A 26,822-nucleotide genomic window follows, 5' to 3' on the forward strand; every position below is an offset into this window, starting at 1 on the left:
TGGTCAGACTAACATATACATTACATCTGCAGTAAATGTTTATGGTTGCTCTCACATTTGCACTCCCTGAAATGGGAGCTGATGCTGTATAGAGATACGTTTAGATTCAATTCTGAATGGACTGTTGTTTTTTCACAGTAACACATGACCGCACTGCAGGATGAGCAACACAATCTAGCAATTCAAGCATTGTCTGTGGTCACTCAGAGGGAGTTTCCAGTATATTTAGAAACCTGTTCATTAGATAATCAGTTTCAAAGTTAAGAATGCAAGATGTGTTTTCAACCTGCATTTTCATTCCTTGTGCATTTTTAGTTTTGCTTGTAAACTCGAAGTGCTGATTTGTGTCCATGACTGTGAATGTTCTACAAAAAGAGGCTCCTGTGGGGTTTTACTGATTGTTAGATGTGCAAAATATTGTTATTTGAGTTGCTGATGAACTCCAGCAGACTGGCATGCCTAAATGCTGTGCAGCGTCACCTTTAAATACGGCCTGATGAGTAGCACAGGCTTCTAAATATGGCCTCAACTTTACCATTTTTGGTTTCAGTCACATGACTTTTTGATTCCTGTGATCAGTTTTCTACAACAAATCAGTTTTCTGTTCTATCTCTTTCTGTTTTTATGTTCATATTTCAAAATGGTCAGGTTACTCTGCATTTAGATTCAGTTTTACTCCAGCAAATTCCACCTGAGGAGGAAGGTAAACTGTTGCAAACCAGCTAATCAATAGGGTCTTTGTTGCTCAGTTGGGACTCAGTTACAGCACAGGTCACATCCCCTTTGCAGATGGAGACTTTTATCTCTGACTCAGTTTCACTTTGCAAATGGAGGACAGGCTACAATGGCAGAGAAGCATAAGGTGCTTTTGAGATACAAGCCACCCATTGTTTCTTTCCTCCATTTACATTGAAATAAAATACCTAATTTTGGCATGCACCAGCACTGCTCTTATTGGTCAGACGCTACTGGACTCTACAGCTGGCATGTGTCCCCAGCTCTGCCTACCAAAGAATTTGCATGAAAAGAGCAGAGTTAAAAACTGAAGAATACTTAGAATAAATCTTGAAACAGTCTTGTTCCTTTATTTATAGTCTTGTAAAACTTGCCTCAACCAGAAATCACGCACTGACATAGTGTAAATTTCTGAAGATTAGATGTAATTTCCCTTCTGTATTTTACAAAAAATGGAAAAATCTACAGGTAAAATGTGTTCAGTTGGAAGGAGAAGCAAAAGATGAATGTCAACAAAGACAACTGGGTCATGGCAATATAACACAACACGAAACATTCATCAGTCATAGTTAATGCTCAAGTTCATCGTCATCAACATCCATCTACTGACCACAAATTTATTATTGCTGCTCATCGCATCTTCACGTTCATACATAGTCTCTTCGGGTGTATCCATTGACTGACATGGTTTTGACAGCTGAGTAGTCCACTCGGGAAGGCGCAGAGCCACCACCTGCTGCAGCTGGTCTGGGAGGGCAGGAGCAGCAGAGCAGGGCTCCCCCTAGAATGAGCAGACATGAGGCAGCCCAGCCAAAGTACAGAGCATTACCAAACTCCCTCTTCGCTGTCTCCTCCAGCATTGGGTCGTAGAAGCCCATGACGATAGCATGGGCCGTCCAGGACACAGCCACCAGCAGCAGCAGTCCAGCCACCATGAAGGTTACTCCTGCAGCCACCACGAGGCGTGGTTTACTGCTCACATCCCGGCTGCAGTTGGTGCACTTAGCACCAGCCACTGACAGACCAATGCCCACAATGCACAGCACCATGGAGACGATGACCAAGGCACGAGCTGCCTGCAGATCTACTGGCAATCCCAGCATGGAGTCGTGCACCCTGCAGTGCATCTGGCCTGTACTCTGCACCGAACAGTTCATCCACAAACCTTCCCAGATCACCTGGGAGATGACAATGTTCTGACCGATGTAGGCAGCCACCCTCCACATGGGCAGGCCGCAGGCCACCATCACCCCCAGCCAGCCAGCAACGGCCAGGATGATCCCAAGGATCTCCAAGCCTGCAGAGTACATAATTGGAGCTGGGGATGAAGAAGGAGCTGAATAAAACTCTCTCGCAGGGCTCTGTGGGATAGAAGGTCCTCTGTGTTCGCAGGCTCAACCCTCCTGAGATGAAGGCGATATCAGATCTCTGACTCAAAGGCCAGCGTAAGACTTTTAGTGAGAGAGGAAAAGAGAGGGAGAAACAGATTCTACCTTCTTTATAGAGCTTAGACGACTGAAGGTGGAGTCAGTTTAAGGTGGCATCATGTTTACCTTCAAACTACACTTCAATGTAGGGATACATGCAAGTTCTGTACAAAATTGCATCCAACCAGAATTGGTGTCACATGACAAAATCGATGTCCTTGTTGGAAAAAGCTTGTTCCTGAAGCTGCAGAATCTTAGGTTACAGTAGAGTGTTAAATAATTGTGGAAACTATAGGAGAGTGTTGTCTTAAATCCATAACACATTTACACAGATGAAATGCTTTATTCATCATCATTTCTGTGCTCAGTTCTGATCATACTGTTGTGCTGATGTACTAGCATTCCTTTAAAGTCTTTTTTGGATAAGAGAAATACTGTGTATCTGTGTGTCTGTGACATGTGGCAACCTTGAAGAAAAATGCTGAATCATGCACTGGATGAGATCTCCCTGCATGAAAAAAAGAGCAACAATGACAGGCCTTGTGTGTTGTTGGTCAGCCACATAATCCCTTCTGGGAGGAAAAAAAAATACTCTGCAAAACTCAGTTACAGGCCTCATAAGTTTACTTGTTTGAGATGTTTTCTTAAATTTTCTCTATTGAGGGAAATAATTTTATATATTCAAAAAAATAAAATAGTATTCTGACAGCCTGTTGCATTCATAGAAAATACTATTCTGAATCTCCATTGGACACACGATGGCAGACGTTAAACCCTAAATACATACCTGGGACTTAATGGTAGGTCACGTGTAACTAATCCTCTCAGTAAATACCCCCTTTGTACCTGATGATTTTTGGGAACCACAAAGCACAGAACACATTTTTTCAGAGCAAGTCAGTTGAAGAGAAGACTTCAGTGACAGTGGTCTTGCATATCAAGGACATTTTTGATTATTATTATGTCTAAAATTTAAAAGAAAACACAGACAAAGTATGGTGCAGTAAGGGCAACATGTATGCAGCATTGTCACTTTTCTTGCATTCACAAGTTATTTAATCACAGCTATTCTGTCTTTATCTGAGTCAGCATCTCCCATTTTTTTTATAATGAAACCTAAATAAATCAAAAATTTTATAATTAGGTGGGAATATCTTCTAAAAAATATTTCAAATATCTCTTTATCTGATGGATCAGGTTGGCTAACAATTGAGCTTCGTGCCATTAAAGTCTTTTCTCTAATTAAGAGAGGTTACCTTGGGTCAGTGGTCAGAATGATCATCTCTGTTATCTTGTGGTTCATCCCTTCAACACAGACACACATGTACACACACACACTCATAGCTTCCCATCCTCCCACACAACCACAGACACACACCTGACTGGAACTTTAGATTCTGGATCATTTTACTGGGAAATTGAATCACTGCATTTGTGTAATATTGTACATGTGTAAGAAAAGAAACCTTATGTTTGGGTGTCATTTCTGGCAATTCAACTCTAAAGAACTTTCTGCAGTACATTACACCTAAGGTTTACATCTGTTTACCATACACACTGTGCAATACCCAAACTGAAGAATCTTCAATAAAACAAAAGCAAAAGAGAATGAAATCCTGGAATTCCTTTTAAGAAAAATACTGTTGTATGTTTTAATCATAAAAATATGCTGAGAAGGTTTAACCATCTGATTATAGGAGGAGATCAGAAACATGATCAGAACTCTAGGAAAGACATGAGAGAAAGTGTGACTGTTGATGTGCATGATGCTGTTGGTGCATGTTTTTACAGGCAGGGGGAGCCACTACTACATTGTGGCCTTGTGTTGATTATGTTTTTCTGGACTTGCAGAAAACGCCCTAAACCAAGATTTTGGTTGTAGCTGCCTCTTTCGGGTGGATTGCTATGGGCTTCTGATACACACATATATGAAAAACTTTCATTGCTCTCTCTTACACACAAAAAAATTCAAGTTAGCTGATGATTGAACAGCTTTTAAATCTCTTCTTCAAACACATATACACTATCAGTAAAAAGTTTGGACACACCTCGTCGTTCAATGCTTTTTATTTGATTATTTTCTATATTGTAGATTAATACTGAAGACATCAAAACCATAAAATAATACATATGGAATTATGTTGTAAAGAAAAAAGTGTTAATCTTCAATATTAATCTACAATGTAGAAAATAATACATGTAAAGAAAAATGATTGAATGAGAAGATGTGTCCAAACTTTTGACTTTTGACTAAAAACAATTAAATCAGATTACTGGAGTAGGCTTTGTCTGATGATTTTATAACTTGCTGATTTTAACTTCTTTAGATATGTGAAGCAATTTGTGACATGGGATGAGAAAGTAATTATGGTTTATTGTTTTTAATTTATGGTTAAAGAAAGTGTTACACATGGCAGCCCTCTGAATTATTTCCAAATTGTATTTATCCTTCACCTATTTCTGAAGAACCCAACCCACAGCTGCTAAAAAATCAAGATTTTGTTATATTGTATTGTTATTTGTAGCAAGCAGCAGTCCTGTGCTCACTATTAGGGAGCAACCACTAACAGCCGGTGTTTGAAACACATTGCAACTCTGTTAGTTACCAAATAAAGTCAGATACAGCTTGAATTATGTCCACTGAAGCAGCTGAAACTAGTTGGAGTATCTAGAGGCGTGCACTTACTGTAATGGGCTTTTTTCACATTAACCTGACTGGTGTTGTACAATTTGTGATATGCAAATGCAAAAACAACAACACAATGATCCTCCAGTAACTGGCATTACATGATAAACAGTCAGCACAATGCACACCTGAGGCTCTAACTAGCAACGAATTCTGAGTTTAGCTGGCAGCAGTGAGAGTAAACTTCTCCCTTTTGTTACCGTACATGCCTCATCATCATGCAGCATACAATACAAACATAGCATAACAAGTGATGTGCATTCACTCTGGAACTGTATATAGAAGAACAGCGCTTTTTGCTAAAGGTCAAACAATACCACAAGATTACTGAACTGGATACAAAGAAACTGATTCAGCTTTTATACCTGTTCTACCAGTTTTTTTCGCCTCTTTGTGGCTTCAAGACGTGACCTTTAAAGTGTAATATTATCATTTAGGATTCTGATGTAGACCTTCATCCAGCTGGTATTGTTTAAAGTGGCTAAGTGACTCAAATCGCATATGAAACTGATATTCATGCAAAGCTGTATTTGAATTATACAAATATTTAAGTTAAGTATTTAAGTGTCACTTATGGCCACATTCTATTATCTTGATCAGAAATGTTAATCTTTTGTCTGCCTAGTTAAACAGTACGTCTCCAGAGAGCTCCTTCTTAAAGTAACAGGTTACACTGTGATGTTTTTATCCACATCAGACATTGCGATTATCTAAGGAGTTCACCAGATTTACTGCAGGTGCAGCCACATGACTGGACCGTTTCCTTGGTGTATACATGCAGCCACTTGCAGAACACTTGCTAAACATTCACCTGTTGCAGGAGTGGGAGCCAGTCTAACCAGTTTTTTTAAAGATGTACTGCAGGTTGTTGTTTCTCCACACTAAGGCTTCCTTAATCCTACCTACTATCAGAATATTATTTGCGACCAATTCTGTTTACATTTAATTCAATCATTTCTTTTGTTTGCTGCCATTTTTGCTTTAATCACCGGTGTGTGTTGTTAAGAAAAAATACAGTACAAGTTATTAAAGTCAATATACTTAAGTTGGAAGCCTAGTGAAAGGTGACAAAAAAACAATACGTATTAGGAAGTTGAACATTTGACTGGAAAACAAGGAAGCATGAGTTGTTCCTGTGTTTTGTTTAAAGAAACCCCCCCCCAATGCCTCCCTCTAACAGTGCACAGAAACTAAACTAAAAGTTCCCCAGGCCAAAACACAAACCCGTGCACAGTCGTTCACTTGCACAGCAGCTTCATTTGTGCCTTATAGCCCCTTATTACAGTTCCACAGCTAAACAAACATCCAAAAAAAAAAGAAAAAAGAGAAGACGGTGAGTGGAAGGAATTGGGCCACTGTGTCCTGAGAATACAAATGAACAAAATCTGACACTTTTGTTTAACACATTTTGAACTCTTGATGCTGTATTTTCCAGGTCTATAAGAACTTTAAGACTCTACAGCAGACTGCTAAAAGCTTCAGGAACCTGTTGGTGTCATGTGATAGCGTGTCATGCCTGAACATGCATGAGTCACGGAAGAGCACACAAAGATATTTACCGCGCTTAAATTATCACCTGAAACTGTGAGTGTACTGGGACAATGGCCTCAGGCCTCACAGTGATGACATCACACACACGCATGCTTCCCACTCTGATACATGAAACTGTTGTTTTTTTCTTAGTTCCTGAAAAACTCCAAACAATGTAACTATAGATAGTTTTCATTACATCACAAAATATTTGTATTTAGAGAGCTGAAAGTTCATCTCCATATATTTCACTGTAAAAAATTTTTTATTAATAAATAAAATGTTATACAGCAAGATTTCTGTCCTTACTGTAATCTAAATGGCTACTGAATGGTAAATTGTCATTTGAGCCAAGATCAGTATTTCTGTTAAAAAGACAATAATTCACATCCTTTAAAAAAACACAGACTAACAATGTTCTCCCATTTTCTGCCAAAACTGGAACTTCAGAAACAAATCTGTTGATTTTGTTTATGCACATTCAGTCTTGGGAAACATGATAAAACAACCAAATGAAGACACCTGAGTCCTTGTCTGCACTGCATGGCCCAGCCAGTTTAACTGAAGGGTTGGACACCTGAGTGAAAGCCAACGCCAACCGTTACCATGAAGTCTGGGCTTGCCTTGGACTACCTGCTGACACATGTCACTTCAACTCCCTCTGGCATTTTCTCACAGCTCCTGTAGTTAAGACTCTTACCTGCTGCTGCAAAATTTGTACTGCTCTCTTTTGCAAAGCTGCCTCAGTGAGGAAACCTGAGCTTTTCATCATGGCACAGTTAATTACGCTGGCATGTGTGCAACATCTACTGAACAATCTGAAACGTCCAAAGCAAAGCTTATACTTTGAAGAACACAAACTGTTTCACATAGTTTGCTCAAAGTCTGATGTAGGTAACTTGCTGCATGTGTATATCTACCTCATTGATTATATATGAGTTTCAAAAAAATGTGACACAGGTGATTGGAGCCCCTTGGCTGCTTATAAGGACCTGCACATCAGGACTGATCTCGGCCTGAAACCATCTCTCCTCAAAGTCTTAATTGTGGAAATTCCTCCCTGCCTCCCTGTGTGCGGAACCCAATCTCCACAGCCAGGATCAAGTACCTTTAATGATCCTACCGTGGATAAAATAGAGGTATTATAGTCCTAACGGCAGTCCTGGCTCTTAAACACTGCCTCCATTCATTTCTGAAACAATCTGATTCCCTCTCTGCCTGCCTTTGCCCCCTCTCACTATCCCCTCTTTTTTTTTTTTGCAACAGTCTGTCAACCAGAATCACTTGGCATGTTTACCATTTCCCCAACATCTCCCTCCTGATGTATTCTTGCTGCTGTGGAAATTTATCGATAAGTGGGACCTGGAACTCAGGGTGCACATTCTCTCCCAAGACAACCCGAAGGAGAGCGTGCAAACCTTCATCCTGCAAGGACTTACTTCACTGCAAGGTCAGGTTCGATCTCTTTTTTCCACGTACTGTAAATCTTCTCTGTTTGGGCAGCTCAAAGTACTTCTTTTTGAAAAAAATTGGCTAATCATGTAACAGTCATTAAAAATTTTTGTTGAGGTTCTTGATTTTGTTCGATTATAAAATATGTTCATGGGCGCGTCCTTGTCAGTGCTATTCTGTTACACAGCTGTGCGAGAAGGCCTGTTAAATCAGCATGATGCAGTATGTATTTGACTGTACATTTGTTGGTACAAGTACGAATGATTTTACCAGAATGATCTCAGTATTTATCCAGATATTTGGATTCTGTAGTTTAGAGCTTATCTGAAAAATGTATGTATCAAGGACTCTGATTTTCTGTACATTAATGAAATTCCATCTGCAGTCTTGGCACCTGTAGACAAACACGCTTTTTGTGCTCTACTTTTTTCTTGAACTGAAATTCTTGCAGCTAAAAACAAACCATGGTTCAGAGGTTAACAGACAATATAATGAAAAAAATCCTGATGCAGAAATTTTAAAATCTGAGTTTTCATTGTGTTTTAGGTATAACTTTGCTTGAGTGACTGTGTTGTATTAACAGGGGATGGAAAGTACACATTCCATACTTTTAAACCAGAGCCTCTCAAGTACAAAACAAGTATGATCTGTACATCTAAGAAACATTTAGAGTTGTACTTGAATGAACTTAAAAGTGCAAAATAACCATCTTTAAAGAAAGCAGTTTCTACAAGCGGCATTTTGAACATGTGTGGTTTTGATCTAACATCACCAGTGTAGTTTCAGTCGTTGTTACTACATCGCACAATAAAACTCAAACATGACCAAAAAAAGCTCTCTATTGGCCAATACCATTATTTTAAGGGTGTGGCTGATTGTACTTTTTAGTCTGCTGCACCAAGCTTAATACAAGTGAGTCATACTGTGGCTCTTCCACCTGCAGTGATTCCCTGAATGAGACAAAAACTGACATGATGACACATGTCTGGGACTGGGAGTGGGGGTGGGGGTGAGAGCAGTGAACACGTCACAGATCTATGTGACACTGTATGCATCTGTCAAACCCCTCCTGGGTTAAGTGTATAAAAGGCCTGCTCCAACCTTACCCAAACATTTGCATTTGGGGATCGCTCTAGCAAGACTTCCTAAAGAGACAAATTTTGGACATTTTTTGTGGACAACTGCAAGAAACTTTCTGAGGAAACATGGTGTCAGCTGGCTTTCAGATTTTGGGCATTGCTCTCTGCATTATCGGCTGGATTGGGACCATCGTTGTCTGTGCCCTTCCCCAGTGGAAAGTGACAGCCTTCATCGGCCAGAACATAGTGACTGCGCAAACTACATGGGAAGGCATCTGGATGAGCTGTGTGGTTCAGAGCACAGGCCAGATGCAGTGCAAGGTTTATGACTCCATGCTGGCCCTTTCCCGAGACCTCCAGGCTGCCCGCGCCCTCATCATCATCTCTATCCTGATTGGTATCGTTGGCATCCTCCTGGCCATCGCAGGGGGCAAGTGCACCAACTGTGTGGAAGATGACAGTGCTAAAGCCAAAATCAGCGTGGCAGCTGGTGTGATCTTCATCATTGCTGGTGTTATGTGCCTCATCCCCGTGTCCTGGACTGCAAACACCATCATCAGGGACTTCTACAACCCAACCCTTGTGGGGTCGCAGAAGAGGGAGCTGGGAGCTGCGCTCTTCATCGGCTGGGGGGCCTCAGCCCTCCTCATCCTGGGTGGTGGACTCCTCTGTGCCAACTGCCCTCCCAAGGATAACTACTCTGCCAAGTACTCAGCTCCCCGTTCATCTGCACCCAAGGACTACGTTTGAGGAAAGCAAAGCCAAATGAGGAGGTTGAGAGACTCACAAAAAAGGACTTGATGCAAAGGCTTTGTGGTCGATGAAACTGATTCATATTGCTACATTAAGTATCTTTTCAATTTCACCACTGCTTTATTGTGCTTAGAGTTTAGTTTGATGTGTTCCTGTTGAGTTACAGCACTTCTTGATTTCTGGAATCAGTGCCAAAAAAAACAGATGTGCACCCCACCCAAAAAACTGTGGACTGAGTTACCAAATGCTTGATTGAGTCAAAAAAGAGATCATTTATATTTCAAATATCATGTTACTTTGAACTGTTTTATTCATTTTCCTTTAATTTCATCCATTTGTGTCTTTTCACATATCATTTCATTTGAAATTGTGTGTTATTAATGACTGTCTAAACTGTAAATAAAGTTTTTTTTATCAACACTAAAGTATCATGTTTGTCTGGGTTTGTGTTCATGGATTTTCACTACATGGTATTAAATCAGTTTATTCTTAAGTTAAAAATTACTTCTTCAGAAAGAGGACATGAGGTGGTGCTATAATGCAGAATACACATCCCATACATTTTAGAATACACTACCAGGCAAAAGTTTGGGCACACCTTTTCATTCAGTGGTTTTTATTTGATTATTTTATATACTGTAGATTAATACTGAAGACATCAAAGCTATAAAATAATACATATGGAATCATGTTGTAAACAAAAAAAATGTTAATCTTCAGTGCAGAAAATAATACAAATAAATAAAAGCATTGAATGATAAGGTGTGTCCACACTTTTGACTGGTAGTGTATGTATAACAAAAAGGGCAAATATTTTTAAAAGTAATACAAAATTTTACTTGATTAACTTAATAAATCCTCAAAAATGCACCTACTCCACTCACCACTCTTGGAAAATCTCTTAATTAAAATGTTGTTAGAGTATAAGTAGACTAAAGAAGTGCCAAAAAGGGTTAACTGAAACCAGGAACTATTTTATAAAGTAAAATCTTCATTTAATTTCATTTAAAAAGGAAAAAAAATTCTCACTGCACATTGTAATAAATGTGAAACCTTTCTGGAACCTATAATGGGACCTATAATGAGATGCGTGTAATTGTTTTTGAGGAAACTGGATTTTTCTAATGTGCTCAAACCAAGAAGTTACATATTAATAGAAAAAAAGTTCCTATTTACTCCAGAACAGGTACTTCTACACATATGGGCTATGACTCTTTTGTGAAGTACTTGTTGCATGAGTTTTTACCTGCCCAACACTGCCCCTTGCTGCAAGAAAAAAATGACACATCCTGTAGTTTCTCTCACACACTTGCTTATGTATAAATACAACTATATCACACAACAGTAATTTTATCAGATTTAATTTGTGTCTTCAAATTTTATAACCAAACAGTAACTTTTTAATTAAGATAATGTGCATTTTTGGCTTTTATTCCTGTTTAGCCATGACACTTGAATGTATGTTACAGTAGTTTTATCCAACTTTACTTTTTAGCAAGTTGGATAGAAGTCAGAAAGCAGGTTAGTTACTCATGTGTCATATTACTGCAATTATGTGATTAAACTTTTATAGGTTTGTAAAGATGTGAATGTAAATGCAACCTCATTTAATAGTTTCTCTTTCATTCTGTGCTTGGAGCAAGCTTCTTTAAAATCATTCTCAGCTACAGAATGAAAAGTTGATGCAAATAGTGTTTTTTGTTTGTTTTATATCTGACCTTCAAGCTCTGGATTTCTGTCAGGTCAGCACTCCTAAAGGTCACTGGGTCTCTGTTTGTGTGTAAACTCCTTTAAGCCAATAGCAGCTGAGGACTGTGGTATCACATACCCCCATGTCTGTGTCCCATCTTCCCACACAACGGCCTATAAATACAAGCTCGCAGCGTTCCACCTGTTTTCTTTTTGCATTTTTACATGTAAGGACTAGAGCCGACAGGATGGTTTCTCAGGGGATTCAAATCACTGGCATATCGATGGCTGTGGTTGGCTGGTTCTTGGTCATCGTGGTGTGCGCCTTACCCATGTGGAAGGTCAGCGCTTTCATTGGAGCCAACATCATCACGGCTCAGAACATCTGGCAGGGAATGTGGATGAACTGTGTGGTGCAAAGTACGGGTCAGATGCAGTGCAAGGTGTATGACTCCATGCTGGCCATGCCTCGGGATCTGCAGGCCGCTCGTGCCATGATCATCATCTCCATCCTGACTGGAATCTTCGGAGTGATTTTGTCCATTGCTGGTGGGAAATGCACAAACTGCATTGAGGATGAGCGATCCAAAGCAAAGGCTTGCATCCTGTCTGGGGTTTTGTTCATCGTCTCGGGGCTGCTCTGTCTCATTCCGGTCTCCTGGTCTGCCAACAGCATCATCACCAGCTTCTACAACCCGCTGATGATCGAAGCCCAGAGGTTTGAGTTGGGAGCGGCGCTGTATATCGGCTGGGCAGCTTCTGCGCTGCTGCTGATGGGAGGGGGACTACTGTGTTGGAACTGCCCGCCTAAACACGAACACCCCCACTACGTACCCAAATTCACACCTGTGAAGTCAACCTCCACATCAAGAGAATATGTGTAAGATGGTTTTTCCATCCCAACATCGACTCTCAAGGTCACAGGAAATTCACAAGTAGGAAATGATAGATTGCTTTCAAATTCAGTTATAATGTAGATATATTCACAGACAATGTAAATGTGGCATTAAATCACAGCTCGCCACAAGCTGAATACTGAGGTTCGACTGCAGGTTGTGCGTTTGTCAAAGTGACCTTTCCCATGGCAGACATGTTGTTGAGTCCAACAAGTGAAACTAACAGCAAAAACAATGGCTGCATTCCATTTAGCTGTCCCAGCAAGGTGCTTGGATCACGTAGGCTCTTTATTTTTATACTTAATCACAATGTTTGCCATGAAAATAGTCTGCCAGCTTAAACACCAGAAGGGGCAATTATTTTTTTGTGTCATTTTAAATGTTAAAGACCCTCTTCAGGTATTGATTAAACCCCTCAACACCATCAAAGATTTTGAAGTACCCTGCAGTACCAAGATGGAAATGCTCAGCTATGATGACCTCCAATTTTGCTCTTTTAACTTAAAAAGAACCACCATATAGACATGTTAACAGGGTAAAAATCTTGAGTTTCACTGGAGGGTGGATTCAGTGAAATGAACTTTCAAAATGTTTAGTTCATATTGGAATGTAGCTGGTTTGAGGAATATGATTTGCATCATGAACAGTCAATGTACATATTCTCCCACATTTTTCTAAGGATTTCACAAGAATGTAATCATTTTAATTATTTTTCAGGTGGTAACTGATGAACAAATAAAGGGAAAAAAAATGATAGCTTCTTTATGTACAACTTCCACTTAAGCATGTCAAGAGGGGTTGAGATTTGAGATCCCAGGAGCGGCCATTAATGCGGACTCTGGCAATAAATGAACAGAACAAGGGATTACAGGTTGCAAGTTTTATATTCTGATGATTACATGACTAACTTTATTGATGATTGTTTGCCTCTTTTAATATTGATGTTCATAAGTATTAAAGAATGATTTAAGGTGATTCTGTTTAAAGAAGTAAGTCTTAACTGCATAAGGAGGTGTTGTACACAGGACATGACTAACAGGCCTCACCTGGTCTATCCTAGCTAACAGCATTCCCACTGTCCCAACACGAGTTGTTTTTCAGGCCTTTTCTAGCTGTCAGCATTTACACATCCTTAACCAGAATTATGTCTTAACTTTGTCCTTGCTGTCAGCACTTGCACTTCCTTAAAATGACAGGAATTACGTCTTTTATTACAAAAGGGGGGGTGTTTAATTGCTCATTTTTGTGTAATAATGTATTGCATGGTATGTATAGTAGCGCATATGGTATGTGGTAATGGTGCATTTTTTAAAATCTGTCCTGCCATTTTCACAACTTCAAAATCACACATTTCATTTGAGAAATCTCTGAATTCCTTTCACTCTGCATTTTGTGTGTGCTTGTATAACTTCTACTGTTCTGGTACTGTAAATAAACTATGTTCTTCCTGAATGATTGCTGTTTATTTCTGTGAAAATCATAGCATAGTCATGATTCTACTATGGAGATTAAAGAAGGCTTAGAGGTAGTACAATTAATACTACAAAGTTATGTGAAGAGGTGATTACACAACAATACAATAAACATAATCATATCATCTCAAGACTGGGTGAACATGCCTTTGCTTTATAATTTTAACAGGAAATAGGATGCATGTACATTTACACTGAATAGAATTCTTTCTTATACCAGAATAAACATAACATAGTCTTGAAGGTCAGTGTGCCTTGTTTTTTGACCCAGTTAAATGTTGGGAACTATACAACATGTCTGTGATGGATATTTAACCATCTGTGCTTTCAAAACCTTGAACTAGGCTGTAATTATAGAAAACATCAATTGTAAGAGTAAATATTTCCCACAGCTCTGTGGATATAGGTCAGGCTATGGGGGACTAATTGGAAACAAGTAGTGTGTAAATGGTTGTTGGTGCAGTATCACGTTGAATAAGGTGTCATCAGCTTGTTTATACCCAACAAAGGTATCTGTCATGGCTTATATTCTTTTAATGGAAAGTGACACAGCCAGTTGCATTTTATAACATTCCATGGCTTGGGGCTATTTATTTGTCCAAACTGGGAAACATCTTGTGTTCTGATCTTTGGTTTTGTCAGTAGTCCAAACCAAAGGAAAGATGAATTTACCCCGTGTGTCTTATTTATGTTTTGTTTGTGCATCAGGATTTTAGCCTTTTTCTTCTTCTTTTTATGTGAGCCACTGTTTCAAAACCCTCTGCTTTAGTTGTATTTTGAAAACACTGACTGGCACACACAGTTCAATGACTGAACAGAGTATTGAAGCGCAACTAACCAAGCGGAAAACAACACGCAAGCTTCTTTGTTTTGACAATTTTATACAGAAAAATGAAGATGGAATAAAGAGAGGCTTACTGTTCTTGAAAATCTGCCTCACTATTATTAGTGTAAAAGTCTTAAAAGTCTCTGTGCAGTTTTCTGTTATTAACAACAGAGCCTTACATAATCTCAACATCTGGACATTTACACTACAACAAATGAGTAATATGAACTTCATAGTGACGGCTTGCTTTTTTGTGGTAATTTATCAATGGTGTGTGTAAGTAATAAGAGGATCCCATTTCAAATTTTAGTTTCAAAATACAAGCAAAGCACTTGTTTGTAAAAACAACAATTAAACTCAATTAATTATTCTAGACTGTAAAAGGTGATTTAGGCTTAGTGGTGTATTGTTGCTTTAGAGGCTAAAAATGTAATCATTTTCCATTTTCCTGAGTTGGTTACAGAATGCTTGAAGTTGATTGGTGGCTGTAACTAAACTTAGCAACCCCTGTCGTTACTGCAAAAAATCTGCATATGAAAGTCTGTTTTTCACAAACAAAAGCCAGGCATTGTTTAAAGATGAGTGCCACTCCTCTAGCTCCAAGAAGAGGAATCCTGTTTAACTAGAGAAACTCACCTGACAGCAGGACAGCACCTCCTCTTTCACATTCTCAGGCAAACAACGAGCGAGAGACCTATATCACTCTGAAAGTGAACAAGACCTGAGCAACTTCTCTCTCCTGCCACAGACGAAGCCTCTTCACCATGGGGAGGATTGGCAAGGAAGTGGCGGGTCAGGTCATAAGCTTCATAGGCCTTGTTGGGGTGTCGGTGACCTGCGGTATCCCCATGTGGAGAGTGACCTCTTTCATCGGCGCCAACATCGTGACGGGCCAGATCATATGGGACGGTCTGTGGATGAACTGTGTGATGCAGAGTACCGGGCAGATGCAGTGCAGACTGAATGAATCGGTGATGAGGCTGACCCCTGACCTGCAGTCTGCCAGGGCACTGGTCATTATCTCCCTCGTCTTCGGCTTCATCGGCTTTATAATCACATTCATTGGAGCTAAGTGCACCGGCTGCTTGAAGAAAGATTCATCAAAGGCCAAGGTGGTGATCATAGGCGGCTGCCTCATCATCGTCGCCGCCATCCTGGTCCTGATCCCCGTCTGCTGGTCTGCAGCCATCACCATCACAGACTTCACCAACCCCTTGACCATCGAGACACAGAGGAGGGAGATCGGAGCTTCGATCTACATCGGCTGGGGCTCTGCTGCACTTCTTCTGATCGGTGGCATCACCCTCACCACTTCCTGCCCTCCTCAAAAAAACGTGTATGGATACCCAGGATATGCACCAGCGCCAGTGTACCCCTACTCGGCCCCAGCAACATATGGCCCAGTGTATGGTCCTCCATCCAGCCGACCGTACACAGCCAGTGGGACATACGTACCCAGTAAACCATATGCAGCACCGAATACATACCCTGCTGGACAGTATCTTTAAAACTGAAGGGACAGAGTGAAATTTCTGCTATGATGACTTTACAGACTTCAGTTGCAATTAGAAAGCAAAACTGCACCAAAATACACATTGTTTTTTTCTAGAGGATGGTATGTATTCCAATACATTGTTGTAATGCAAAGTTACTTTACTCAGTCACTTGACTCTGATTGCTATGAATCTTCCTTAAATTGCTTTCTGTTGTGGATGGATTTTGCGCTTTATAATAGAAAACCTTGTAGTTTGTGAAGCATTGACATGAGAGGAGTTATTTGCCATCATAGCTGTGGTCACTGAAAGCTGTTTTGCTGCTCATCAGGAAGTCATTGTCAATATATTTATTTCCTTGTCTTACCGAGCATATTGTGTAAATAGTGATGATTTGTGACATGTTTGTTTTCTGTAAAAGCCACTTTATTTTTGCGATCATTGAAAAGAATTTCAATAAAATGTTTGTATCATATTCACCTCTCTGTTTGTGCAGTCATTGTATTACAGCAATATTATGAATTATAACATTTTACAAAGTTAGAGCTCCTTTGTATGTGTGTGTGTGTGTGTGTGTGTGTGTGTGTGTGTGTGTGTGTGTGTGTGTGTGTGTGTGTGTGTGTGTGTGTGTGTGTGTGTGTGTGTGTGTGTGTGTGTGTGTGTGTGTGTGTGACAGGCTAAAATAGAAAAGGCAACACCAATTTTCTTTTCATGATTTTTTTTAACAATTATAACAAAACCTTTATGACCTGTATATTCTGTTATGTGTTGATTATTTCACTATAAATCTCTTCAATCTCTTAAAGAGTGTTTCTGGAGGGATACACTCTACCGTAACGTTGACTGGCACCAGTTTAGTAGTTTCACTCTGTCTGACAAAAACATAAAATTAAATCCAACAATAGTTTGATATATTAATGAGAGCAGCTCAGCAAAACCACCAGGGAAATTGACCATAAATGGACACTGCATTTGACATCCGGTGAAACTCCCATCCATGTGTGTTTTTTTTTCAAACCTGAAACCAGTGACTGGATCTGATTTCCCAGTAACTTACCCAATCAACATTTGGTCACTGGCAGAGCATTGTTTGAATGAAGAATGTGGGTCGTCTTTACAGTCTTCATTTCCATAGAGAGGATGGACGTTCATCTCATCGAAACTACACTTCGTCTGCATACATAAAATGTTAAGAATCTGGACAGGCAGGAAAATCACCCCCAGTGCACTGGTTTCAGGTCAGGAGGAAGGAGGTTCTGACTCCTCCTTCAAGAAAGACATCTTTATAACTGACGTGTTTATTCGACTTAACAACCAAAGCTGACCTGCCTCTGAAAGCTTCAACTCCTCTGCTTCGATCAACTCCAACTACCTACATCATGGTGTCACTGGGACGACAGATGCTGGGCTTTGTCCTGGCCATCATCGGCTTCCTGGGGACCATCATTGTTTGCGCCCTGCCGATGTGGAAAGTCACGGCCTTCATTGGAGCCAACATTGTGACGGCGCAGGTCATCTGGGAAGGCTTGTGGATGAACTGTGTGATGCAGAGCACAGGTCAGATGCAGTGCAAGATCTATGATTCTCTGCTGGCCCTGCCTCAGGACCTTCAGGCTGCCAGAGCTCTCGTGGTCATCGCCATCATTGTCGCTGCTTTTGGGGTCATCCTGGGCATCGCTGGAGGAAAGTGCACCAACTTCGTGGAGGACAAACGTGCCAAAGCCAGAGTGGCCATCGCTGCTGGGATTGTCTTCATCTGTGCTGGTGTTCTTGTTCTCATCCCCGTGTGCTGGTCTGCCAACACCATCATCAGGGATTTCTACAACCCCATCCTGACCAACCCCCAGAGGAGAGAGCTGGGCGCTGCTCTCTACATCGGCTGGGGCACAGCTGCACTTCTCATCCTGGGTGGAGCCCTCCTCTGCAGCTCCTGTCCACCCAAAGACAGCCCAGAGTATCCAGTCAAGTACGCCGGTGCCAGATCTACAGCTACCAGCCGAGCCTACGTCTGAGAGCTCCATCCAGCTGAGAAAGACAGTACATTATTTTAATATTCTTGAGCAACCCTCATTGATTCTGAGTTTCTGATAGAATTCAGGATCTTCTGATGGAAGTAAGGGAGACTTAAGGAACAAGAAACAGTACCAAGATGCTATGTGAATTACAGATCTGGAAAGAAAATTTGTCAACAGGAATAATCACTGGACTGAATGAGAGCAATTGTATAACAAGCTTGTACCAAACCTGAATGTCTGGTGGCAAATCTAAGCTGTGCTACAAGAATGTAAATGGCCCCAAGAGCTATGATGAAGGGAGCTGTGTACAGTACCACTGATATATTGTGAATTTATTTGTATAAACTTCTTTATAAATATCTTTGTGGAATAGCCTTATCAAATGACTGCTTTGTTTACTTAAAATTTTGATTTGTAATAAAAGATTGACTTGATTATATTCTTTTGTCCAAGTGTCTTTTTAGATCACACAGAGGTAAAGTGCTACTCTCAAAAGAAGGTGTCAGTCTGTTGTATCTACACATTTAGTTTACAGTTGACAGTTAAGAGTAACTTAACGCAAGGGTCAAAGATATTTGTTTTACACAAGGAGATTTAGTAAATAACTATTCCAGTAATACAAGGGTTATGTAGGTCAATATGTTTGCGGCAATAAAAAGTAAAACATAAGTATAACTGAGAAGAAGGACAGTGAAATAACAAGCTACATTCAAAAACATCCAGTTGTTTGTTTAAGCTCTATGTGCAGCCTTTAAACCTGCTCAACCAGTTTTAGTGTTGACAGGCAAAGCTTTTTGATAGAACTGTTTCTGTATGTAGGTGTCAAGAGAACCCATGCATATACTATCCACAAACAGCATTTAAATAACGTTTTTGATTGTATTTAAATAGATAAATGGCCACATACTGTATATTAGTAACACTGCATAACAGTTTTGGGAGTAAAATATTTAAAGTAGTGGGACAATGAATGTGAGAATGTTATAATAACCTCGAATTCTATTTACAATTAAGAAATATACCACTCGAGTATGGCTCAACTGATATGTTTTTTTAAAAAATTCTCTTTGAACAAAAATTAGCTACATGACCTGGGCAAGCTAGATGTGTCAGGTTTTAAAATACAGGCACATAATACTAAATAGGATAAGATTAGTGCCTTATGTGTTCCATGTATGGGATTTGTTGACAAGACAAACTGACTTTGCAAAGGAGCCTTATATTCAAATATTGGCATTGTTTTCATAAAGAATCACAGTGCATGTAATGATTTTTTGACTGAAATACTCGGTACCATTTGAACATTGCATTGGTATTAAAAGGGCTGTGAGTCATACACTGTTTAATATTGTAAAAGACATTGTCAAAATCCTTTAAAAGCTTAAACTCAACACATTAACAACAACATCATTATTTCATTCTAACATCAGGATTGCACAGGGTATGATACAGTATAAATGTCCAACTTGTAGCTTCAGAAAAATGTGTCATTTTAGCTAATTGTCCTCTGGGACATGCGTACTGGTGTTCACATGACAAAGTCTTCTAGTGGGCACAGGTGGAAGTCGGGTGACTGTTCATGATGTGACATTTGACATTACATTAATCATAGAAACAAGTCCCTGACAGGAACTATACACTCATGCTCACTTCCCTGCACAGCTTAATTCTTTTCATACTTTCTACCTGTCTGATCAGAGGTGATTTAAAGCGATAACCACAATTTAGGGTATGGATTGCTGTTCGCCATAAACTCTACATATATGCCTCTGAAGAAAATACACCATGTGTAGTATAGCTTAGTGGAAGTACTTTCCTAATTTCAGATGATTTTAAACAAAGTGCATTGGCGTCTGGACTCATTAATTGAGTATTTAATGAGCTGTTCTGGATTTGTAGTTTTCAGTGTCCCTGGGCAAAGTTTCTCCTGATGGCAGTCTATTGGTGTGTAAATGTGTGTGTGAATGAGTGAATGGGAAACACTGTAAAAGGGTACTACTAATTATTTAAAAGCACTCTGTAAGTGCTTAAAAGCATTTATTTAAGGTACAATGTTGTCAAGCCTATAATTACATAACATTTTTTTATTTCACTCACATGACGTTGGTGATATATAGCATATGCTTAACACTTCTTAGCCTAAATAACAGGCTCATCTTTTGACATATTGGGGCACAAGTGTTTCAGATCAATTTTATGCAAAAAAAGTGGAAAAAGTTTTTGGACACCCCAATGATTTGCATGTGTATTGCATTAAGAATCACTCTTAGGTGCACTCTTCAAGTGCAATTTCTTTCAGTACAATCACAGCCATAATACTAAACAAATCCTAAAACAGCTATTAAAAACTTAAACTTGATTGGTTCCATAAAAATAGAAAAGAAATTTTGAGTATTCGGTCATTTTGGTAGAATTTAGTTTTGTTAGTTTTTCTTGTAAACAATAAACAACAACAACAACAACAAAAAAGCCATTTGTATTCATTTGTGTCTGTCTAATGCAGTCACAGATTTTGAAAGACAAGAAAGATTTTTTCACAAATATTTCATGATAATATTTGTGATTGTGTAAAACTTCAACGGTGTCCGAAAACTTTTTTCCAACACTGTAGAAAGTGGTCAGAACAGATATTTTAGGTGAACTGAATCAAACACATTGTGTCCCAGAAGACAGTAATTGCTATCTTCCTTAGTGACTGTAACACGAGACATTTTGGATTATTTCCCATGTCCATCCCCACAGTTGACATTGGATTCTTTTAACTTTGATCACTGTCTTTCTCAAATCATATTGCAGAGATATTTTAATGACCACAAATACAAAAGTCCCCTATTGTTTTCCCAAATCATGCTTTTTTCCTAAATCCTAACTTAGTTTATGTAAGTGCCGAAACCTAACCAAAGCCTAACCACAGCACTGTGAATCATAGCATGATTGTTATTGTTTTTCAAATCTTGTAATGTTTTCAGTGGCATAGTCAAACGATACTGCTTGTCTATTAGTGTCAGATCACAGAATGCTTCTGTATGTTGTTCAAAGGGGAAGTTATAAATAAGGCATCTGTTCACCTAATTGGGAGCATTTTTTTCAAGTAATTATGGCCCCCACTGTGTGACTCTCAGTAAATGATCTCTGTACGTCTATCACGCTCCGAATCATTACCAACATGATGTCAGCATGGCACAACAGGGTGTGTCACAGCTGTGAACACACCCTGGTCTGTTTCTACATTTTTTCTTGGTATCACATTCCTGAGTTGACCTCTGCCACTTAAGAGCGAATCTGCCTAAACCAGTTCTAGATTAATGATGGTGTGCAGTCACAGGTGTCAGAGTAGACAATGGAACATTTTCATAATGCTGTAGTCTTCCAGTAACCAAGCAATAAACGGAAAGAGGGTTTCAGTAAATTCATCTAAAAAAATCAAAAGACAGTTTTTCTACTTTTAGCCTGTATAAAATGACTTTTAAATATTTAAGATGCATATGAACAAATGTAGTTCGAAGCACTCAAAGAAGTATTTATGAGAAAAAATCTGAGAATTTACACTTCTGTTCAAACACAGAAAAACTGAACAAATTCTGACTGAAGACCAAAAAACGCCACAACTCTTAGCGACAAAACTTCACAGAGTAGACCAGAAACAATAGTTTTACTGAGTTATGACTCTATTTTTAGTTGCAAAGGTAATATTTAAAATATTTTTCAATCAGTCAATCAGACTTTATTTTTATAGCAGTTTTCATGCAAATATAGTATAAATAAAAGGTTGCTTTACAGGTAAAAAAGAATGAAAAGGCAAAATTCTGAAATGCACAATAAGACAATAATGAAAAAAATAATAAAATAAAGGTGAAATATATTCGTGTGTACATAAATATAGAAATAAATAAATGAAATCAATTAAAAATAGTAATGATCATAAACAAACATGAATAAATAAGCAACTACATAAATACAAATTTAATAAAATAAAAGCCAAACTAAACAGGTAGGTCTTGAGTTTGTTTTAATTTAAAGGCCACAAGAAGGTCATTAGAAGCTTTATAAAGCAATAAAAGATTTTAAAATGTGTTCTAAATCAGACAGGCAGCCAGTGCAGAGATTTTAAAATCAGTGTCATGTGTGCTCTCCTTCTGGTCTTGGTCAACACACATGTGCTGCTTTGTTTTGAAGCAGCTGAAGTGGAGATAAATTCTCTCGGGTGGAACAGAGATGAGAACATTACAAGTTGAGAGACAACTGTTCACACGCTAGCAATGTTCTTCAAATGACAGAATGCAGTCTTCAATCTGCTTCTGCTGTGGGATTTAAAGTAGGTTTCAGTCACATAAAGCAGCGATTTATTTCAAATGAACTTCCCATTACATTCGTTGGTGTGTACAGATGTCTATATTCAGAAGCAAATCACTTTTTGTTTTGAGACTGCAGTGAATTGCAAGGCAGACAGATTAACTCTCACTGCAGATCTGAGGCTTGGTTTTTTTAAAGCCTCATATTGATAATACTGTATGTGTTCAAATACTCTGTCCTTCACTGAAACTGCATATAAACTGCCAACATTTGTAGTTGGCACATTATCTGTCACGTTTTTTCCTTGTTCAGAGCACCAACAACACCTCAGGTTTCACAGGCCTCATCTCCAGCCAAAAGAACAATTGAAACCCCCACCTTTTTATTGTCCGTACACATAAAAGAATCCTGCACGGCAGGTATTCAGGGCTTCTAATGTGTCCTCAATAGCTTGGCTTGCACACCTCCCATTTTACTCATGCTTCAGCTGCACATACACACCTGCATAGCTCTTAATATTCTCTCAGAGACTCTCGGAGAGAGAAGGCGATGGCTTCCATGGGGATGCAGATGGCCGGCTGCGCCCTGGCCCTTTTTGGCTGGATTGGGGTGCTCATTGTCTGCGCTACACCCACATGGCGGGTCACGGCCTTCATCGGCAACAACATAGTGACATCGCAGACCGTGTGGGAGGGCATCTGGATGAGCTGCGTGGTTCAGAGTACGGGCCAGATGCAGTGTAAGGTGTACGACTCCATGTTGGCTTTGAGCACTGACCTCCAGGGGGCTCGTGCTCTGGTGGTGGTTTCCATTATCACAGGCATCGCAGGGCTCCTCGTCGCCTTCGCTGGTGGAAAGTGCACCAACTTCATTCCAGAGGAGAGGGCCAAGGCGAAGGCCTCCATTGCAGCAGGGGTGATACTGATCATCAGTGGATTTCTCTGCCTCATCCCTGTTTCCTGGACTGCCAGCATCATCATAAGGAACTTCTACAACCCCGTGTTAGTAGACGCCCAGAAAAGAGAGCTGGGGGCTTCTCTTTACATCGGCTGGGGGGCCGGGGGACTGCTGCTCTTGGGAGGGGCTCTTCTGTGTGCTAGCTGCCCTCCGAAGGAAGATTATGCCCCTTCTGTGAAATATCTCATCAACAAACCTGAAGAGAACAGCAGAGTGGACTCATTCCGATCTTCCACACCAACAAAAACCTACATTTGAGTTTTCCAAAGGGACTAATTTACCTCTGGCTGATGACTGTCTATCTTTTAGCGTTTATTGAGCTGCTGTGTAGCATTAAGAAAAAGGACTTGCACACAGAAAACCGACAATGAAGGAAATCTGCACTTTGTACCTTAAGATTTGTACTTTGAATGAAGCTCTGTGTCTGAGATTTCTTTACTCTTGTTAATGAACAGGTATATGGGGATAGTTTAAATGATAGAAGCTCTTTGTGGAACAGTGGTTGGTTTGAGTTGAAAAAAAAAGCTATTGCACTATTCATCTTTTTGTCATTTTATATTTGTGGTTTCATTTTTTTCACAATAAATGAGCGTACCTATCACGTGTTTCTCTCTGCCAAAGACACTTGTTTATGTACTTGTTTATGTATTGTTTATGTACTAAAATGCACCAGTGGTTATTTAAACCAAACACTGAGAGAACCTGTTTGTCAGGTACTTACCAGAGATCACTATGCAGGAAAACAAAAAGGGTGACTCAGGGACTTAGAATCCTGTTGGTAAAGCATGAGCTGTTTTTTAAAGTTTCACTCTGTAGTGTCAGAGTTTGCTACTTGAATACTCTGCTTTAGTGGAAATGAATGAATTAAATAATTTAAAATGATTATTAAAGTGGCTATAAATGTGTCACAAAAGTTAAAACTATTGTTCCTGTTTATTTTTCTTTAGAATTTCAAAATTTAAAAAGTTTTTGATTTGGTTTTGAAAGATGGCCTTTAATTTGAATTATAGTCTGTTCACAGCCCTAGCAGTGATTTGTTTGTTGTGTTTTCTTCTGTTATCAGGCTGTGGATCAGAAAGAATGTAGGTTCAAATTACTTCAGTGAAGTAATGTCTGACACACACACATTTTGGCACCAGTTCTCTACTTGGTTTCCTGCTTTCAGATTTTAACCCACAGACACAAGGAAAGAAACTTAGATGTTAGCATCAATAAAATCGTCAAATCAATTATATGTAACGTTAATATGAAATACATTGTAAGACAAGACCTCCTAGGTGTTAATGTTAGCTTAATGTGTACAGTCTATTAATTCTGTTTTTATTCCCACCTTTTGTTCCTGAAATACTCTAAACTTTAAAATTCAGATTTCCCGTGGGAAGGCATCAGCACATTACCATACAAAAAATGAAGAACTACTTATTTTACATGTACAAGTTTATTATACTATACAAAAATATCAGAATAAATGCACCCACTACTCTGATATAACATATTTTTTAATCTGAAAGATATAAGCTATATAATCTTTAAAACACTTGGAACAAATAAAATTGTACTATAATCTTTCTCAAACATGACCCAAATATTTAATTTTTAAAAATTGATACTGATTCACACTGACAAGTTCACACCAGATCTGATTCTTATAAAAACAAAGCTATTTATAAACAGGAGATGACTCATTTCTCCCAGATTCGTGAATCTGTTTCTGCCTGTCATCGCAGAGCAAAACACACCTAATCAGTGTTATTATCTCTAGTGACATACTGCCATCTAGTGGCCCTCTTCCTCCATGACCAGAAAATCCCAAAACGTTTTTCTAATGACGTCATTTATGGCAAACAGTTTCTGCTTTACTAAAAACAGCATCTCCGTGGTTACTCTTATCATGGCATCTTCATATCTCAGTCTGTCTATCCACCTACCAGTCACTACTGATCTTTCTGTTTGTCTTTTTGTGTCTTTTTTTCCCCACCATTTCTTATATATATATTTTTTAACTACACAATCCCTCATTGTCACTGGATCTGAGATAAAAAGCAGTAGATGAATGTTTTGCTGAGCCCTATAAAATAATCACCACCAGCAAAGTGTCAGGACGTGAATAAACACATTAAAATGTGTGTTCTTGTCCCCCCTCTGTGTCTTCCAGGGCGTTAGAGTCTGCCTGGTCCTGTCCATGGCTCTGCAGGAGCTGGGCATCAGCCTGTCCATGGTGGGTGTCGCTGGGACCATCCTGATCTGCGCTCTGCCCATGTGGAAGGTGACGGCATTCATCGGCACTCACCTGGTGGTCATGCAGGTGTTCTGGGAGGGGCTGTGGATGACCTGTGTCAGCGAGTACACGGGCCAGATGCAGTGCAAGCTCTATGACGCCCTGCTGGACCTGTCGCCGGACCTCCAGGCGGCCCGAGGCCTTATTTGCATCAGCCTGTGCCTGGGATGTCTGGGATTCCTCATCTTCCTCCTGGGGGCTCGATGCACCAACTGCCTGAGCCACCCGCGGATCAAGGCCCGGGTGGTGCTGAGCTCCGGGGCCATCTTCTGCCTTTCGGCCCTCACAACCATAGTGGCCGTTTCCTGGACGGCCAACACCATCATCAGCGATTTCCACAACCCTCGAGTCCCCGAGGTGCTGAAGAGAGAGCTCGGAGCGGCCATATACATCGGCTTTGTGACATCTGGGCTGCTGTTCTGTGGCGGAGTCATACTGTGCACAACCTGTCCACCGCAGAGAGCCAGGTTCCCCTCGAGTGGGTACACACTGGCCAAAACTCCCACAAGATGCAGCTACGCCATCAAGAACTATGTGTGAAGGTCAGACTGAGCTTAGGAAAAAGATAGTGAATTGTGATTTCTCATTTGGCCATGAATAGATATATACAGCCCACTGATACTAGTTGATACTGAAAAACATAAAATGACTCTGAACATGTTCAATATATGAAAGGACTCTAAAGCTGTGCTGTTGAATTTATATATCATTTACAATACAGTTATTTTTAAGTATCCGTAAAATTATTTTGTTAATTTTCAAGGTCGTTCAGAGTATTTGCAATAGAATAGAATAGAATTATAGAATAGCATTATTAGATCCCCATATATGAAGAAACATATTTCTTTTCTGTCTGATACAGTTTTACATTACTGATACCTCACATTTCAAATAGCTGCAGTCCATTTTAGTTTCCTCAGTTTTGTGAAGAATGATTGTGTTGTCAACTCCTTTCACAAAGGAAGTCAAATAATAGGTTTGTAGTTTAATGTGTCTTTATCCAGTGGAACATTACATTAATCATGCTTTAGTTCCCATTTTAGTGATTTTTTGCCACGTGAAAAGCTTGCGTGTTTGTGATTAGTATCTTAGAATTCAAAATAAAGACAGTAAAGTCATCAAGTGTAATCTGAGTCCCTATTCTGCAGTCAGTAACTCCACAAATGGATTCTCCTGTTGGGGGAGAAGAAATCCTGATATCAGTGTCAACATAAGGCTATTTAAATCAAGTTTCCTCTCAG

The 26,822-nt window shown here is 39.6% G+C and overlaps 4 protein-coding genes across 5 annotated transcripts; 3 read left to right on the forward strand and 1 right to left on the reverse strand.

Moving 5' to 3' along the window:
- Nucleotides 1–1,063: 1,063 nt before the first annotated feature.
- Nucleotides 1,064–2,192, reverse strand: LOC111581727 (claudin-4). Its single transcript, XM_035957152.2, has one exon. It carries the CDS (start codon nt 2,043–2,045, stop codon nt 1,383–1,385), a length of 663 nt encoding a protein of 220 aa, XP_035813045.1. The 5' UTR covers nt 2,046–2,192; the 3' UTR covers nt 1,064–1,382.
- Nucleotides 2,193–7,603: 5,411 nt separating this feature from the next.
- cldnj (claudin j) lies at nt 7,604–26,714 on the forward strand. The gene is made up of 2 exons (XM_035957155.2): nt 7,604–7,828; nt 25,459–26,714. Exons 1-2 carry the CDS (start codon nt 7,700–7,702, stop codon nt 26,119–26,121), a joined length of 792 nt encoding a protein of 263 aa, XP_035813048.2. The 5' UTR covers nt 7,604–7,699; the 3' UTR covers nt 26,122–26,714.
- LOC111581730 (claudin-4-like) lies at nt 8,926–13,699 on the forward strand. The gene is made up of 2 exons (XM_023290032.3): nt 8,926–9,511; nt 11,590–13,699. Exons 1-2 carry the CDS (start codon nt 9,036–9,038, stop codon nt 12,233–12,235), a joined length of 1,122 nt encoding a protein of 373 aa, XP_023145800.2. The 5' UTR covers nt 8,926–9,035; the 3' UTR covers nt 12,236–13,699.
- cldne (claudin e) lies at nt 15,234–24,223 on the forward strand. Of its 2 annotated transcripts, XM_023290031.3 has the most exons (3): nt 15,234–15,948; nt 16,961–16,969; nt 17,643–18,492. In XM_023290031.3, exons 1-3 carry the CDS (start codon nt 15,310–15,312, stop codon nt 18,048–18,050), a joined length of 1,056 nt encoding a protein of 351 aa, XP_023145799.2. In that variant the 5' UTR covers nt 15,234–15,309; the 3' UTR covers nt 18,051–18,492. The 2 variants fall into 2 exon arrangements, with proteins under 2 accessions (XP_023145799.2, XP_054867920.1); XM_055011945.1 differs by lacking the exons at nt 15,234–15,948; nt 16,961–16,969 and adding an exon at nt 22,893–24,223 and having other exon boundaries at nt 17,339–17,900.
- Nucleotides 26,715–26,822: the final 108 nt, after the last annotated feature.

Source organism: Amphiprion ocellaris, chromosome 7, assembly GCF_022539595.1.
Source record: "Amphiprion ocellaris isolate individual 3 ecotype Okinawa chromosome 7, ASM2253959v1, whole genome shotgun sequence".
Lineage (NCBI taxonomy): Eukaryota > Metazoa > Chordata > Actinopteri > Pomacentridae > Amphiprion > Amphiprion ocellaris.

Coding starts and splice junctions, on each gene's coding strand:
- LOC111581727 (XM_035957152.2), bottom strand. CDS start 2,045: ATGTACTCTGCAGGCTTGGAGATCCTTGGGATCATCCTGGCCGTTGCT.
- cldnj (XM_035957155.2), top strand. CDS start 7,700: ATGTATTCTTGCTGCTGTGGAAATTTATCGATAAGTGGGACCTGGAAC. Junction 7,829..25,458: donor AGGACTTACTTCACTGCAAG/GTCAGGTTCGAT, acceptor TGTGTCTTCCAG/GGCGTTAGAGTCTGCCTGGT.
- LOC111581730 (XM_023290032.3), top strand. CDS start 9,036: ATGGTGTCAGCTGGCTTTCAGATTTTGGGCATTGCTCTCTGCATTATC. Junction 9,512..11,589: donor GTGGGGTCGCAGAAGAGGGA/GCTGGGAGCTGC, acceptor TGTAAGGACTAG/AGCCGACAGGATGGTTTCTC.
- cldne (XM_055011945.1), top strand. CDS start 17,418: ATGGTGTCACTGGGACGACAGATGCTGGGCTTTGTCCTGGCCATCATC. Junction 17,901..22,892: donor CCCAGAGGAGAGAGCTGGGC/GCTGCTCTCTAC, acceptor CGGAGAGAGAAG/GCGATGGCTTCCATGGGGAT.